Here is a 16,696-nt window from a genome sequence, read left to right as displayed (position 1 = left end):
TGTCAGGTCCATCTTCCTTCATCCATCCGACTTTGCTTTGTAGAAGTTTCGCAACAGTTGTTTTTTTACAGAGGGGGCTGTCAACCCTGCGTCCAACACCTACCAGGGAACGGGTGATTTTTAATCACAGTTTTCTTCCCTTAACCTTTAGAGACCCAACTCCCAACTGCAAGGCAGCAGTTATTGTTTTGCTAGTTTTGGTCTACCCCGACTTTATCAAAGTCGGAAACATGATGGTAAACATTTCTCCTCCTTACACGAGGCATCACAACATCGTTTCACCAGGCAATGCCGGTCAACTGCTGTTTGTGTATGAGAAATCAGTTGGAAACTTTCCTCATGTCAGCACATTGTAGGTGTAGCCACCGGCACCAACCTTGTGTGAATGCTCTGAAAAGCTAATCATTTGCATATCACAGCATCTTCTTCCTGTTGGTTAAATTCCACATCTGTAGCACGTCATCTTCGTGGTGTAGCAATTTTAATGGCCAGTAGTGTATGTGACATGAATTTCAACTTCATACAACTACCCATTCCTGAGAAAAAGGTGTCTCAACAGACAGGTGAAAATGCAGAGAATCAGAAAAGACATGACAATAACATTTTTTGTGTGAGACATAGTTAAAAACTTACAATTTTCAAATTCTTTACTTTGGTTGTACTATGAAACATTCCATTTTGCTAAATTTTATAATTCTAGACCAACGGGAAGCACCCTAGGTTTTGATGAATGAGTTTGTGAGTCTCAAAATATGTGACCACAATGGTTGCAGCCTTGGTTGCACTGACTTGGAGGCTTTGACTTGGAGTCTTACATTTATTACACCGCCAAGAGTTCATAACTTAGTCTGTGACATAAATTTCAATTTGATATGTCTAGCTGTTCCTGAGAAAAAAGACAGACAGACAGGTGGACTACAAAGCGATCCTATAAGAGGCGTTCAAAAAGAAACAAGACGGAGGCATAATCACAGAAACCAATACCTGTATGTTAAAGTATTGACCCTGGCTGTTGAGACACTGTGACACAAGTCAGTGAATGGCTGTCTCATAAAATTCTCAGGGCTGCGATGTTAACCAGTTCCACACCTACAGCTGGACATTGTCGTCCGAGGTGAAACGTTTTCCCCTCAGAGCCTTTTTAAGGGGACCAAAAATGTCGAAATCACAGGGAGAGAGGTTCAGACTGTATAGAGTGTGGCTGAGAACCACCCACTTGAATTTCTGCAGGAGTGCCATGACTGTGTTGGCCACGTGAAGCTTTGCATTGTTGTGGAGCATAATGACCCCACGGGTGAGACTGCCTGGTTCTTTTGATTTGATCACTTGGCAAAGGGTGGTCAAGGTTTGCGAGTAACACTGGGCATTCACTGTTGTCCAGTGCTGCAGGAAGTGAATCAGAAGGGGGCCATCTTGGTCAGCACAGGAAAACAATTAACCTCAGACAACGATGTCCAGCTGTACGTGCAGAACTGGTTAACATCGCAGCCCTAGGAATTTTATGAGACAGCCATCCACCACCTTGTGTCACATTGGGACAAGTGTCTCAACAACCAGGGTCAATATTTCTAACATACAAGTACTAGTTTCTGTAATTATGCCTCCGGCTTGTTTCTTTTTGAATGCCCCTTATGTAAGGGTTTTCTTTTAACCAATTGATGTATAGAGCCCTAAAAACTACCAGGGGATCCACAACTGGTGCACGCACTGGTGACTGACTCTGGATGTAAATTATAGCATATAAAAAGGGGAAGAGATTCATTGCTCCTTGATTATACCAGTTACAATAAATAACTGAAAACAGTAATTGGAATGAGTAACCATCCACAGCAACCTAAAGTGGAAAATAACACAAAATATTTGTAAGAAAAGCAGATGCCAGACTGAGATTCATGGGGAGAATCTTAGGAAAAAGTAATTCATTCATGAAAGTAAGACAAAACCACTTGTCTGATGGATTCTTAAGAGTTTTTCACATCTGCAATTCAGGATTAATATGAGAGAGAGTGAAGATGCAATGAAGAATGGCACTTTTGTCACTAGATCATTTAGCAGCTTTTGCCACTGGATTGTTTAGTATGTGTCAAAGTATTATGATGATGCTCAACGAACTCCAGTGGCAGACAATACAAGACAGATGCTCTGTGCCACAGTGAAGCTAACTTTTGAAATCTGAGAACATACATTCCTAGAAGAGTCGGGCAACATATTAGTTTCTCCCGCATGTTCCACAAAATGACCATGACAAGAAAATCAGAGAAGTTAGAGCTTATTTGGAGGCTCAACAACAGTCACTCTTCACACACATTACTTGTAAATGGAATGGAAATGGAGGAAATTACAGCGGTACCATGACAGCGTTCCACCATTCATCATGAAGTAGCTTGTGTATAGATGCAGGTGCAAATGCAGATGTGTTGTATTTTATGATGAGATAGTAATAATTAGACTGAAAGCTTATCACACTTACTCAGATGTTTCTAAAACCTTATACTGTCGGTATAACACAGCAATATCTAAAACCTTTGTACCAACTAAGCTTCACTCTGCAAATTCTACTCAGATGTTAAGTGCTGCACATCAATATGCCAAGTTTGGTGAAATATTTTTTTCCTGGCAACACTACTTGATATGAGAAAGATTTAAATGGGAAGAACCTCATTACTGCGGACAGCTTTTACAGCTGATCCACATTTCAGGAGCACTTTGTGGCACCTATAAATCATGAAGAAACCTATGGATGAATCAATATAATGGAAATAATTTATCTGCACACACTGCATGTTAATGATGAGGATCTCACCTTCAGTTTACTGAGTGAGGTGGCACATTAATTAAGAAACTGGACTTGTGATTGGAAGGCAATATTTTAAATCCCTATCTGGCAACTAGATTTAGGTTTTCTGCTATTTTCCTAAGTCTTTCAGGAAAAATAATGAGATGGTTCCTTTGAAAATGACAAAGTCGATTTCCTTTAACAATCTGAGCTTGTGCTCTGCATGCCTTCTATTTATTTCTGAATGAGAGGATAGAAAGCTTACCTGGCATGCAATTGCAGCTCCAGCATTCCAACCAACAAGGATGACAGGTTTTCCAGGATATTCAGCTCGCACTTGTGCTGTCTTCATGCGAGCTGCACAGAGCATTTGGTCTAAACACGTTGAGAGACTTGCTTTCGCTGTTTCATTGCCTGCAGAAAGAAACGAACACTCAAAGAAAAGAATTTAATTTTTATGTACTTTACTCTGTCAAGTATCTTCATACAAACAATAAGTTACATCAACAAAATTACCTACTCACAACATATATTCTCAGAATAAGTGACATTAAGTATCATTAATAACATTGTACTTCAATTAATTGAATTTAGTACCTGAGCATCAAGTTACACATTTCACGATGTTAATTACAAGAACCAAGCACATAAATGACTGGTGCAAAACAAACAACAGTAAATAAATAAAAATAAACTGACAATGAAGTCATTATAGTTTCAAAATTTGATCAGAGAGACAAAAACAGGCAAGGAAATCTGATATGTCCTTTAAAAGTGAAATATCTTGGCATTCGGGTTAGGCAGTATCAGGAAACCTTATAAAACCCAAATCTGGGTGGCCTGACAGAGATTACATCTATCTCAGATATTTACATATTCCACAAGCCACCACACATTGCATGGTAAATGGAGCAAGGGAAAAATGACTATCTGTACGCCTCTGTACGAACCTTAATGTCTTTTCTATTGTCTTGTCTTATGGGTCCTTACACAAAATGTAGTGGCAGTAGAATTGTTATACAGTCAGCTGCAAACACCTGTTATCTAAATTTCATGAAAAGGATGTTGTCTTCCCTCCAGGGACTCCCATCTGAGTTCAGAAAGCACCTCCCATAATACTCGCATGTTCATCACATCTACCAGTAAAATATCTAACACCACATCTATGACTGCTTCGTTGATTTCCTTTAATCTGACTGGTGCAAATCTCAAACATTTGAGCAGAACACAAGAATGGGTCACTCTAGTGTTCTATGTGCTGTCTCCTTTACAGATGAGCTATATTGATCTAAAAGTCTCCCAATAAACCAAAGATGACCTTTTGCTGCCTCCCCTACTACCAATCTTAAGTGCTCGTTGCATTTCATACTGATCTGCAATGTTATCCATTGATGATTGATTCACTGTGTCAAACAGCACACCACTAATGCTGTATTGAAACATTACTGGATTGGTTTTCCTATTCATTGCATTAACTTACATTTTTGTACATTGAAAGTGAACTGCCATTCATCATACTACACAGGTATTCTAATGAAATCATTCTGTATCCTCCAACAGTCACTCAACAAGGACACTTTCCCATACATTACAGCTTCATCAGCAAACATTCACTAATTGGTGCTCACCCTATCAGTCAATTCCTCAATGTATATAGAGAACAAAATCGGTCCCATCACACTTCCCAGAGGCACTTTTGATGATACGTTTGTCTCTGATAAACATTTGCTCTCAAGGACAGTGTATTGGGTTGTATTACCTGAGAGGTCTTCAACCACTTCACACACATAGAAACTTATTCCATATGTGCAGAACTGCGTTAGCAGTCTGCTGTGGAGCACTGAGTGAAACACTTTCTGGAAATCTAGGAATATGGAATGTACATTTGCCCCTCATCCACAGTTCAGAGGATATCATACGAGAAGAGGGCAAGCCGAGTTTCACACCAGCACTACTTTCTAAATTAGTGCTGATTTGTGGATTGAAAATTTTCTGTCGCAAGGAAATTTATTATACTCAAACTTATAATATATTCAAGAATTCTGCAGCAAACCAATATTAAGGATATTGGTCTGCAATTTTATGAATCCATCCTTTTACCATTCTCATACATCAGAGTCACTTGCACTTTTTTGCAGTCACTTTGGACTTTGTGCTGGATGAGAGATTCATGATAAATGTAAGCTAGGTAAGGGGCTAATGCTGTAGAGTACTCTCCGTGAAACCAAATTAGTATTCTGTCCAGCCTGGCAACCTATTTGTTTTCAGTTCTTTCAGTTGCTTCTCTATGTCAGGGATGCCTATTGCTACGATCTCTACACAGGAGACTGTGCAATGTTCAGACAGCAATGTCTCTGTACAATCCCCCAGTGTGAACTATTTCCTAAATGCAAAATGCCAGCCCTCCCAAAAGTGAGTCCACTGCCTTTAACCATTGGACCAGCTATCTCATTCGCAAACTTCATGGTAAATCTACCACATACCACCAGAAAAGTGATGAACAATGAGAATAATACAACTTTTAAATACATAGTTCTTGTGATTGCTGTAAGACCCAAAAAACAAATTTTAAACTTTTTTAAGGAAAAAAAACAAGAATCAAAACTAGTCACCTTAATACTGTTATTACAATATTTAGCAAAATCATAAGAAATAAACTCTATATAGTCTCTCATGAAAATCTTTTAGGGGACCAGGCAGGACAGGCAGAAAAGACATATTCACCACAGATGATGTTTTCATTTTGAAGTAGGTAACTGAGAAAATGAGCTAAATTTAATTTATAAACACACTTCATTGACTGACCACAAAATAAAAGCTTTTGAGACAATTGAGAAAAATTTGTTGTGGAGAGCAATAACAAAAAGAAGAATCTGCAAGCATCTGATCCAAGTTGTCAAGCAAGAGAATAAAAAATTATTAAAATTAATGGAGACATAGGACAAGAGGAGTCAGCCCCTCTCTCTCTCTCTCTCTCTCTCTCTCTCTCTCTCTCTCCATCTCTCTCTCACTAAACGCAGAACTGTTCGTGAAGAGAAAAGTACAATCAAAGCACAAGAAAAGTTTAACAGATTGCAGATTGTTTAACTAAATAATGAGTTACAACAATAATGGAAATTTCTAGACAAGACAATACATAAAATACGAGAAAGACAACCACATGCGCACACGCACTCACACCAACGTACCCTCCCACAGCCAAGGCGAGACTGATAAGTCTCACTGTACCTGCAGGAGCGTACCTTGCAGTATATGTGTCATCGTTTGTGTACTTGTATTTGGAAATGTGCAAGACCTCGAAAGATACAGTAAACACTGTTTCCTCTGTTACTTGCTCCTATGATCCACACATCAGTCGGCCACAGATGAGTGGTTGCCTTCTCTATTTTAAATAATGTGTTATTTGCTAATGGCCAAATAATCCCACAAAAATCAGAAAAAACCTATAACGAGAATATAAGATGCATCGGTTTTAGGGTGAACATCTAAGTAGAAAAATTCAAAGTGAATGAAGGTCAAAAATAGTTGCAGATAATAAGCCATATGAAGAAATTTCAAACATCAAAAGGTGAATTGTAGCCTGTCCTCTAAATATTAATACAAATTGCTAAGATATAAGCAGCAAGAAAGAATATTAAATAGCAAAATTAAATAATTTATGATTAAAGAAAACTGCTCAAGGAATATCATAAATGCTGAGTCGTCATTAGCGGCACACACATAGAAGAAAGAAAAGTTGCTAGCTTCTAGAATAAATTCTTTGTCGAGTTAGAGTACAAATACACACCCACAAAACACACATTGGTGTGTGTGTGGTGTGGGGGGGGGGGGGGGGAGGGGTGCACAGTGGTGCACGTTGCATTGCATGCATGTGCTCTTGCTCGACAAAGCATTTATTCTGAAAGCAGACAAGTTTTCTTTCTATGTACGACTACGTCTGTCAATGACTCAATAGTTCTGCTATTTGTGGATTAATCTCCTATATTCCTAAGTTACTCACATTCTGCTACAAATTCCACTACTGTATAAATAGCAAAATTGTAGTGAGAAGTCAGGGATTACAATTGGCCAAATGATTTGGGTGTCTGTGGAAACGAAAGCTAGAAGTAGTAGATCACACTACTAGATGCGAAACATTTTCCCAAAAAGAATCAAAACAGCCTTTGGTGTAGTGTGCAGCCTGAAAAAGGCAAAAAGGTTTTCTAAGACAGATGGTTGGGCCAGACGAGATTCAACTGATTCAAGTGAAATTCTTTGATACAAGAAACAAAAAAATCACTTACACTGCACTTAGTATCTGCACAGGTGTGACAACGACGCTTCACTATCTGGTCAGTGCAGTACTTCAGGGGCCAAAGGTGGCTTGAGAATAGCTGAGAAACATAATCCTGTGAGATGGAAATGAATTTGCTATGTAAACTGACCTAGGGGAAGCAGGGAGTCTGAAACCATAAGCACAGGAAGAACTCGGCACGTAGCTAGTTGTATGGCTAATGTCTAACCACCTAGCACAACACATGGCATGATACACTAGCTGAGGTCCACATTGGTCTAACTCAGAGTAAGCACTGGCCCACCCAGCCTATTGCTGCCTGCACGTAAACACCTCAACAGCAGGTCCGCTTATACCAAATGTCGTGTGTGCCCTCCACGGAAGGTTTCTGCACTATCCAGCTACGCTACCCATGCCAGCTTCTCTGCCTCCATCATTATGTCCGCTCGTGGAGATACTAAATCCCTCCTCCGTGAAAAGGCCAAATAGGGCTGAAAGTGACCAGGCTTGGGCTGTGAAATTCAGCACAGAACTAGAGAGGCATCTGGAGAACATTACAGCAGAGGCAACACTGATGGCTCTGCTGGAAGGGTGGATGGGCACAGATGCTGCAGCAGTAGGTGGTTGACTAGCCGCAGTGGAGGCAACACCACCTCCATTGGAAATGGAGGAAGGTGGAAGGGGGGGGGGGGGGGAGGCTGGGGGGATTGAAGCAGCGGAGGAGGAGGAGGACGGTGGATTAAAATTATGGGCTCCACATCGGTAGGCACAGGTGCAGGCTTCACACGGGCTGTTGCTGTATGTGACCAGAGGGCAGCAGAATGTAGGGAGGGGGCGGCAAAAGGAAAGTAAGCCGCTACAAGTGGCAGCACTCAGTCTGAACAATGCCATGACCCAATCTGCTGCTTGGCAGACCAGCAAACCACAGCAGTGATGTTCCAAAGGGGTGTGAGCGTAGCTGATTTACATGGCAAGTCAGTTGACCCCTTTGACATCTACCACAAACGACTGTTGACCTTTGTGGCCCACCACGACACCCAGCAACCACCACTGCTGCCAGCCAAAGGACAGAGCCAAAATGGCAGGCACTGGAAAGAAAAAAAAAAAAAAAAACATGGCAGTCCACAGTGGTCCTCGGTCTGCGGCTCAGGGTGCAGTAAATTCAGGATAGCCGGCAGCTGGTACCCCTGCAAACATTTTGCTAGACTGCACCCTCTGATGGGTGTCATGGCATCGCCCAGTACCTCTCCAGAAAACTTGACAAAGCATTGTCACGGGAAGTGGCAGACATGGACTTCTCCATTTGGATCTAAAATGTATGCATGAAGCATTCCTCCTCCAGGCTAGAAGCCAAGTGGAACATAACAGTACTTAAGATGCTGGAAGCCACGACAAATCAAAAGTCCTCGAACTCCTGTGGCACACAATGGTGACTGCTGTCAGATACCAGGGTCCTGGGGGATCACTCCAAGGAAACAATTACTGACAATGCATGAACCATGGCAGTCAACAACATGGAGGACAGCTTGGCTACGTACAGGAAATTGGACAATACATCATCTACCAACAACCACTTGCTGCCTAAAAGGGCCAGTGAAATAGACATAACCCCTGTCCCAAGGGTGCTCAAGGACCAGCAAAGGTGAGAACTATGGCAGCAGTGCATCCTGGTTCTGAGCACAAGCCGCACAAGAATACACCAGATGTTTGATGTCACGATCAATCACTAGCCAGCAGATGTGGCGCTACACCAATGCCTTCATATGAGTCATACACAAGTGGGATGCACACAGCAACTTGAGTCAGCAAGGATGCAATGCCAGGGGAAAAACTGCCTAGCAGCATTGCTCCTCCATGGAAAGCATGAGCACCCCAGGACAACATTGAGCCAATCACATTGTAGGAAAAAATGTATGCCATGTACCAGAAGAGATGTGCTCCAGTCAACCCACCTGAACTACTGAAATGATGTTCTGAAAAAGCAAGTCAGTGGCCGTGGTGGTCTTGACTTTGCATGCTGTCAATGGAAAGATCGATGAGGTTTGCTGCACAGCATCATCCACCACGAACACAAGAGTCTACTGCTGACTGAACTCTGGGTCAGGCCCCTCTAGTTTCCATGACAGCATATCAGAATTGCTATGCTGGGCACTAGAGTGGTAATAAATGTCAATGGCTTATAGTTAGTGACGAGGAGGAACCTCACCCCCAAAAATAATAGTGAGTCCCTCCTTTTCCACTTGTGAATAATTACACTGTACAGCAGAAAATGTCTTTGTGTGTAAGTCACGAGCTGTTCAGTGCCATCCAGGTTCCAACGGGACAGGATGGCACCAGCGGCATACTGAGATGTGTCACAGGCCAGGGTTAAAGGTTTACCGGGTGTAAAGGAGACCAGATAAGAAGCAGAACACAAACAAAGTTTGAGAGACTGAAAAGCCCTTGATAATCTGCAGACCACACAAACTTAAGCCCCTCTTAAACCAATTAAGAGGCTGGTAGGTGTCACGACCTGGGGAATGAACTGAGCATAAAATGAAGTACTAATGAAAAAAAGACTGGAGCTCCTTCATATTCTTGGTAGGTAGTTGCCTTGATGTGGTCGTTTGTGAGGACAAGACCATCTTTACAAAGCACTTGACTCAAAAAATGCACTCCTCCAACTTGTAGTGGAGGCCATTCTCCAGGAGTTGTTGGTAAACCAGCTGAAGGTTTCACAAATGCTCCTCCCAAGTAGGACCCATGACCCAGACGTCATCAAGAGGGTGGCTACTCAAATATGGGGGTGGGGAAAAAAAAAGAGGAAAAAAATTTTTGGGGAGAGGGACAGAAGGGCACAGCATACCACAATAATGACTTTCCCTGCCTCTCAGTTGAGCTGTATACCAGCCATAAGCAATAATTTAACCACAGCCATAAGCAATAATTTAACCACAGTTTTTAAACATCAATAATTTGTATGGAATAATACTCATGTAACTAACACACTTTGAGATATTATTTTAAAAATAAAAATATAAAATTAAAAAATGCAGAATTCCCTGATTTTACGAAATTCCTGATATTCTATGTGATTTCCCTAATTTTCCCAGTTAAAACGTAATTCCCTAGGAATTCCAAGTTTTCCAGAAGGATTGCCACCCTGATCAAGGTAACTGATGCAACAGGGAATGTCTTGAGTCAACTGCTCCAAATACTGCTGGTAAATTCCCAGTGCAGATGAGATACCAAAACACAAGTGATTAAATGATTAAACTGTTAAGACCTAAAGGGGGTTTTGAGGATCAGGAAAGTTCAAGAAACAACTTCCAAGCAACTGCAGGTAACCATTGTGCAGGTTGATGCAGGAAAGATACTGGAACACTGGCAACTTTGCCAACAATTCTGCCCACTGTGGAATGAGATATGAATCTGCAACACTTTGCTTGCTAACCACCTGTTTAAAAACACTGCAAAGGCATACAACACTGTGGGGCTCCTGAATCACCACCAAAGGGGTGGCCCACTGACTCAACGAAACAGGAGAAACAATGACCCAATCCTGGTGATGCTGTAACTCAGTCTTTACATTGTTGTACATGGTGAAGGGGATGGCGAAGGAACGACAAAATTTGGTTACTGCTAACACCTTAAGAGACACATGTGCCTCGAAATTTTCTGCTTGGGCCAAGGTATTCTCAAACAGCAGGCTGTAGGAACACAGAAAGGGATCCAAAGCATGAAAAGGAACAGACAGACACTAAATGCATTTTATCAACAATCTGGAAGTCAAAAACAGAAAACGCATCAGGCCCAAAGATATTAATGGACCACTAACAAGGTAAGTTGCTGTTCCACACTTTTATAATGTGCGGAGATGGTCAATTGCCATTACAAAGAGAGGCACGGTTTACTATAACAATTCAGCAGAGCGGCCGTTGCAACTCTGGGTACCCCGAGAACCCGTACATTCATAAATTAATGAGGCTGACCATCACTCCCTTGTCTAACTGAAATTTGACTGGCCACACATCTACTACTGAAGTCAGCAATATATACTGGGATGACACATACAGGGCATCGGAGACAGCCCCAGAGTCCAGTGGAAACTCAAGGGTGTCTGATGATTGACTCATGCCCTGTCGACTGTCACGAACAGTTTCCAAGTGACCTATCCATCGGCATATGCCAGACATGACCTCCTAGTCTGGGCAGTCATGGTGAACATGCAACAAATAACAATTGGGGGCCAGACTACTGGCTTGCCTAATGAGCAGAGGGAGAAAGATGCTACGAAGCCAAAAAATGCTGGGAATTAGGACACTGAAAGTAGCATGAACACACCAAGCTCAGCACGAGTGAGGATGGGCCAGGTCACAATGCCACTGCACCGGTATTGTCAATGGCAGCAACACATGGTGACTCAGCAGGAGGCAAGCTTGTGTGGTGTATCCTGTGGGGCACCACGGGCTGTTTACCAAGCACACTCAACTGAGCCACCTACCAATCGTTAGGAAGGATGTTCCTTGCCACTGCCGTAAGCTCATACAGTTCCGCAATTTGAGCAAAGCCATCTAAAGAAGGATCAGACAAAGTCAACAACCTAGCCTGAACTTCACGCTCAGGAGCTAACCTGACAATCACATCCTGAATTAACAAGCCTGCATACGAGGCAGCTCATCTGGGACATTCTAAATTACACTTGTGTGTGACATGCTGCAAACTGACGATCCAGGCCACTTGTGTTGCTGGTTAATATGCAACCACATTGCCACCGTGTGGGTTTCATGTCCAAAATACTATGCACACAACCAACAAATCTCATCAAAGGGAAGTTTCTCAGGGCAGTGGAGAGCTTCAAATTTTGGACAACTTCATACAAACTTGTGCTGCTGGGCAGAAACAAGAGAACCTTATTGACTGGAATGACAATATGCCTTACCTACCAGTGCAGCAAGAATTGACACAGGTAATTCACCCTCCTTTTTGTTGAATGACTGAAGCCCACAAATGGTGTCGGGAGGGGGGCAGAAAACAGAACAGTGGGCACCTGCCCTCCCCTCCCCCTCCCCCCAGTGAGGCAAGGGCGTGAAGAAAGTCGATATTCTGGGTTATCCAGTGTCTGCATATGCTGCTGCAGGAGCTGTTGCAGCTCCTCCTGTAGGTGCAACCATTCCTGCCAGCATTCCTGAAATGCCAGAGCCATGGTGGCTGAAGCGAACACAAGGGTAAAGAGAAAGTCAATGTGCAAGTTGATCTATGGGCAGCAAGGGTCTGAACCCACTTAGAGACTAGTACAGGAAGAACTCCGTTTGCAGCTGTAATTGACAGCTAATGGCTAAGTACTCTGCACAACACATGACATAATACGCTAGATGACGTCCACATTGGTCAAACTCCGAGCAAGCACTGGCCCACACCACCTACTGCCACCAGCAGGTAAATGTGTGTGGATACCTAAGGGACCAACTGCTGAGGTCATCGGTCCCTAGACTTACACACTACTTAAACTAACTTATGCTAGGAACAACACACACACACACACACACACACACACACACACACACACGCCCAAGGGAGGACTGAAACCTCCAGCGGGAGGGGCTGTGCAATGCGTGACACGGCGCCTCAATCTGCGCAGCCACTCCGTGCGGCGCCACCTGCAGGTAAACAACTCTGCCCACACCACATATTATATGCACCCTCTATGGCAGGTTTCTGCATTGTCCCACTGTGCTACCAATGCCAGCTAATCTGCCTCTATTGTGACATGCACTGATAGGGATACGAAGTACAGGTGGAGGCTTTAGGACAGGAAGTGTGTGACAGGTATAATAAACATAAACTGGTTAGGACAACTCCAAAAAGCACTAACCTGCCTTGAGAACAACAGTAACAACTGTTCCCAGTGCCGAAAGGTATGATTCCCATTGTCTCATTCTTGGGCTGTGGGAAGCACCAAGAACAGGATGTGATGGCACTACCAGCATTATAGGATTGCCAGGCAGCCTCCTCTACAAAACATACACAAGTATAACTATCAAACCATATGTAAATATTATTACAATGAAATATAAGAAAGGAAGTAAATTATATCCACAAGAACCACTGAAATTCAAGAAGTATTTGGCATTATTGCCATCTATCTATATTTTCATTCTGTTCATTAGTTGCTTATATAAAATATGATTATCTGTATATCTCAATTTATGTCTCCACTTTTCTAATATTGTAAAATGTACTGTAACTCTCATAAATAATGGAAAGGCAGTGTGTTCTCAGACATTTGGGAGACATATTTTTAAAATATTTTCTGTTTGAAAAAAGTCATTGTTCTAGTACACTGGCAGGATCTACACAGACTGAATCATAGAAATCCACTACTGATAGTCAGAAGTTGATCATGCACTACTACCCGGTAAGAATGGCTGCAGAAGGATTTAAATTCTTCTTACAAGCAGTCAAAGAAACAGAATTTAGTTCATTGCATGTTTCTTAATTGATGGTTCCTGGCAATGGCTACAAACTGTCTGTGCAATTTCAGTGGAGTCTTAAATACAAAAACAGCAGCACCTTGTGGTTAGCAGCAGTTTCCTATAATGTCATTATTAATGTTGCCTACAATTTTGTTTTTGTATTTACCACAAGAAGAAAATAAAGTCATGAGTTTCTCATTATAGGGAGATCTTCTCTTACTTAGGTAAGCCATGTGTCCAGCTGAAATATCATGGAATGTATTGAACAATGACTGGCTGAAAGCTCAAAGTTTGTTCGAACATTCAATTCACTGGGAAGATTGTAAAATTCACATATTAAAATGCTGTGAGAAGGGAAGTTGCAACTCACCATATAGCGGAGATGCTGAGTCACAGGCAGCCACAACAGAAAGACTCTCACAATTAAAGCTTTCAGCCTTAAACACCTTCATCAACAATAGACACACATACACTGTCTATTGTTGACGAAAATCTTAATCGTCGAAAGCTTTAATTGTGAGAGTCTTTTTGTTGTGCCTATCTGTGACTCAGCATCTCCGCTATGTGGTGAGTAGCAACTTTCCATCTCATAATATCGTTACATTCCATCCGAGATTTTCCACTGTTTGACATATTAAAATGCATTATCAGCACCTCAAAATCGTACACAAGAGAGTAATTTCATTCAGTTACATTTCATGTATTTCTATTTCCAATGGAAAAAAATGTTTACAAGAGCAATCATGAATTACTGATTTTGGTGAGCCTAAGCAAAACTGTGTAACTTGTTTAACAAAGATAAAAATATTAAATGAATGCTGTAGAAATAACTCTTTGGATGTAATTAAAATGTGTGTGTGTATTAAATATTTGTTCACAACGATAATTTCAACTACATAACATTCACATGCCTCCTAAACTCCATCTGAACAGGCCTTGCAAGACCTCACAGTACTGACTGACCCCCATGCCATCATCAGCCTATAGGTGTCAGTGGATACGGAGGAAATGTGGACAGCACACTGTTCTTCCAGTCGTCGTCAGTTTTCGTGACTGGAGCTGCTGCTTCTCAGTCAAGCAGCTCCACAATTTGCCTTATGAGGGCTTGGTGCACCTTACTTGCCAACAGTGCTTGGCAGACTGGATGGTCACCCACCCAGGTGCTAGCCAAGCCTGACAGCACTTACCGTATTTACTCGAATCTAAGCCGCACTTTTTTTCCGGTTTTTGTAATCCAAAAAACCGCCTGCGGCTTAGAATCGAGTGCAAAGTAAGCGGATGTTCTGAAAAATGTTGGTAGGTGCCGCCACAACTAACTTCTGCCGTCGAATATATGTAGCGCTACACAGCCATGCTTTGCAGGCACAAAAACAAATACTGATGCCAAAACCTCTGAGTCAGTAAATAAATTTTAAAAAAGGTGGAAGAAGAGCTTTTTTCTCCGTCCCAAGTTTCGACCACTGCATTTTCATACATTATCCAACGAAGTAAATACAAAGTCCGTATTGTTCATCTTCGAATGTAGCAGCATTTCTATGTACTATGAAAATCCGACTGACAAGACTGTTTGGGATGTTTGTCAATATGGCCAATTCTACGTTCTGAATTTTTTCCTACCTGTGAGAAGAGATGGTTTCTAATAGGAACTTTTATGAATTGTGAATCGCAAGCAGTATTCTCTTCACCATAAGAATAATACGAAAATAAAACATTTTGCCGTGTATTTTTTCGTGTTTGCTGCTATCTCATTTAAATCCTTGTCTGCCTAATAAACTACAAAACTAGTGTGAGACAACAGCAAACGCGGAAGAATATACATATCATGTCATGTTTATATTCGTCTTTTTTTTTTTTTTCCGTAAGTGATGCTAGCGCGCTCAAAAGCAAGCCATGCAGCGAGCGGCGACAGGTCGTGAACACACATTGACAAACAATGCATGACACAGTACAATAACGCATTTTCAGCTTAGAGTGATGTAAACACCTATAACAAAGAGAACAGCACTTATCAGATCAAAGAAAAATAAGCAATTCATTCAAACCAGACGAAGCACGTGAAAAAGGAAGGGTACCCGTGTAAATACGGACGGAGCGCCTGACGCATAGCAATGGCTACCTGGTAAAGCTTAACTGCTAAGCTTATGACTCAAACCAAACTACTGTAGCTGTATCGTCATTCATTCGACCTAAATTGTGTCTCATATTACAATGGACCAACTTTGTTTTGATTTGGAGGTGCGGCCTAAAACTTTTCTCTCCCTTGAATTTCGAGTCTCAAATTTCAGGTGCGGCTTAGATTCAGGAAAAATTTTTTTCCTTGATTTTGAGTCTCATTTTTCAGGTGCGGCTTAGATTCGAGTGTGGCTTAGATTCGAGTAAATACGGTAACTTTGGTGATCTGATGGGAACTGGTGTTACCTCTGCAGCAAGGCCCTTGGCACATTCACATGCCTTGAGTAAGAAATTAATACTGAATTTTATGTCATAAGAGATAAGGGGCGTTCAAAAAGAAATGAGCCGGAGGCATAATTACAGAAACCAGTACCTGTATGTTAGAAGTATTGACACTGGCTGTTGAGATACTTGTCCCACTGCGACACAAGACAGTGAATAGCTAGCTATCTCATAAAATTCACGGGGATTCAATGTTAACCAGTTCCGCACATACAGCTGGATGTCGTTGCCTGAGGTGAAGATTATACTGACGTTCTTCTTTGATCCAGATCGCCCCCTTCTGATTCACTTCCTGCAGCACGGGACAACAATGAATACCCAGCACTACTCGCAAACCTTGACCACCCTTCGCCAAGCGATCAAATCAAAACAACCAGGCAATCCCACCCGTGGGGTCAATCTGCTCCATGACAATGCAAAGCCTCATATGGCCAATACAGTTGTGGCATTCCTGCAGAAATTCAAATGGGACGTTCTCGGCCACCCTTCATACAGTCCGGACCTCAATCGCTCTGATTACACCATTTTTGGTCCCCTTAAAAAGGCTCTGAGGGGCAAATGATTCACCTCGGATGATGACGTCCAGCTGTACGTGCGGAACTGGTTAACATCGCAGCCGTAGGAATTTTATGAGACAGCCATTCACCGCCTTGTGGCACAGTGGGACAGTGTCTCAATAGCCAGGGTCAATATTTATAACATACAGGTACTGGTTTCTGTAATTATGCCTCCACCTCG

General features: G+C 42.1%; 1 protein-coding gene across 1 annotated transcript in view; it reads right to left on the bottom strand.

Annotated features, from left to right (window-relative positions):
- The window catches only part of LOC126195452 (KAT8 regulatory NSL complex subunit 3), a 172,051-nt gene that overhangs the window by 86,588 nt on the left and 68,767 nt on the right, over positions 1-16,696 (bottom strand). The window contains exons 7-8 of the mRNA XM_049934083.1: positions 12,904-13,042; positions 3,042-3,190 (exon numbers count right to left, since the gene is read on the bottom strand). Of these exons, the coding sequence (XP_049790040.1) occupies positions 3,042-3,190; positions 12,904-13,042 (288 nt within the window). The remainder of the gene's footprint in view (positions 1-3,041; positions 3,191-12,903; positions 13,043-16,696) is intronic.

The sequence above is a fragment of the Schistocerca nitens genome, chromosome 1, assembly GCF_023898315.1.
Source record: "Schistocerca nitens isolate TAMUIC-IGC-003100 chromosome 1, iqSchNite1.1, whole genome shotgun sequence".
Classification (NCBI taxonomy): Eukaryota; Metazoa; Arthropoda; class Insecta; order Orthoptera; family Acrididae; genus Schistocerca; species Schistocerca nitens.
Note: the sequence above shows the minus strand (reverse complement) of the source record. Positions and strands in the feature narration are given on the sequence as shown.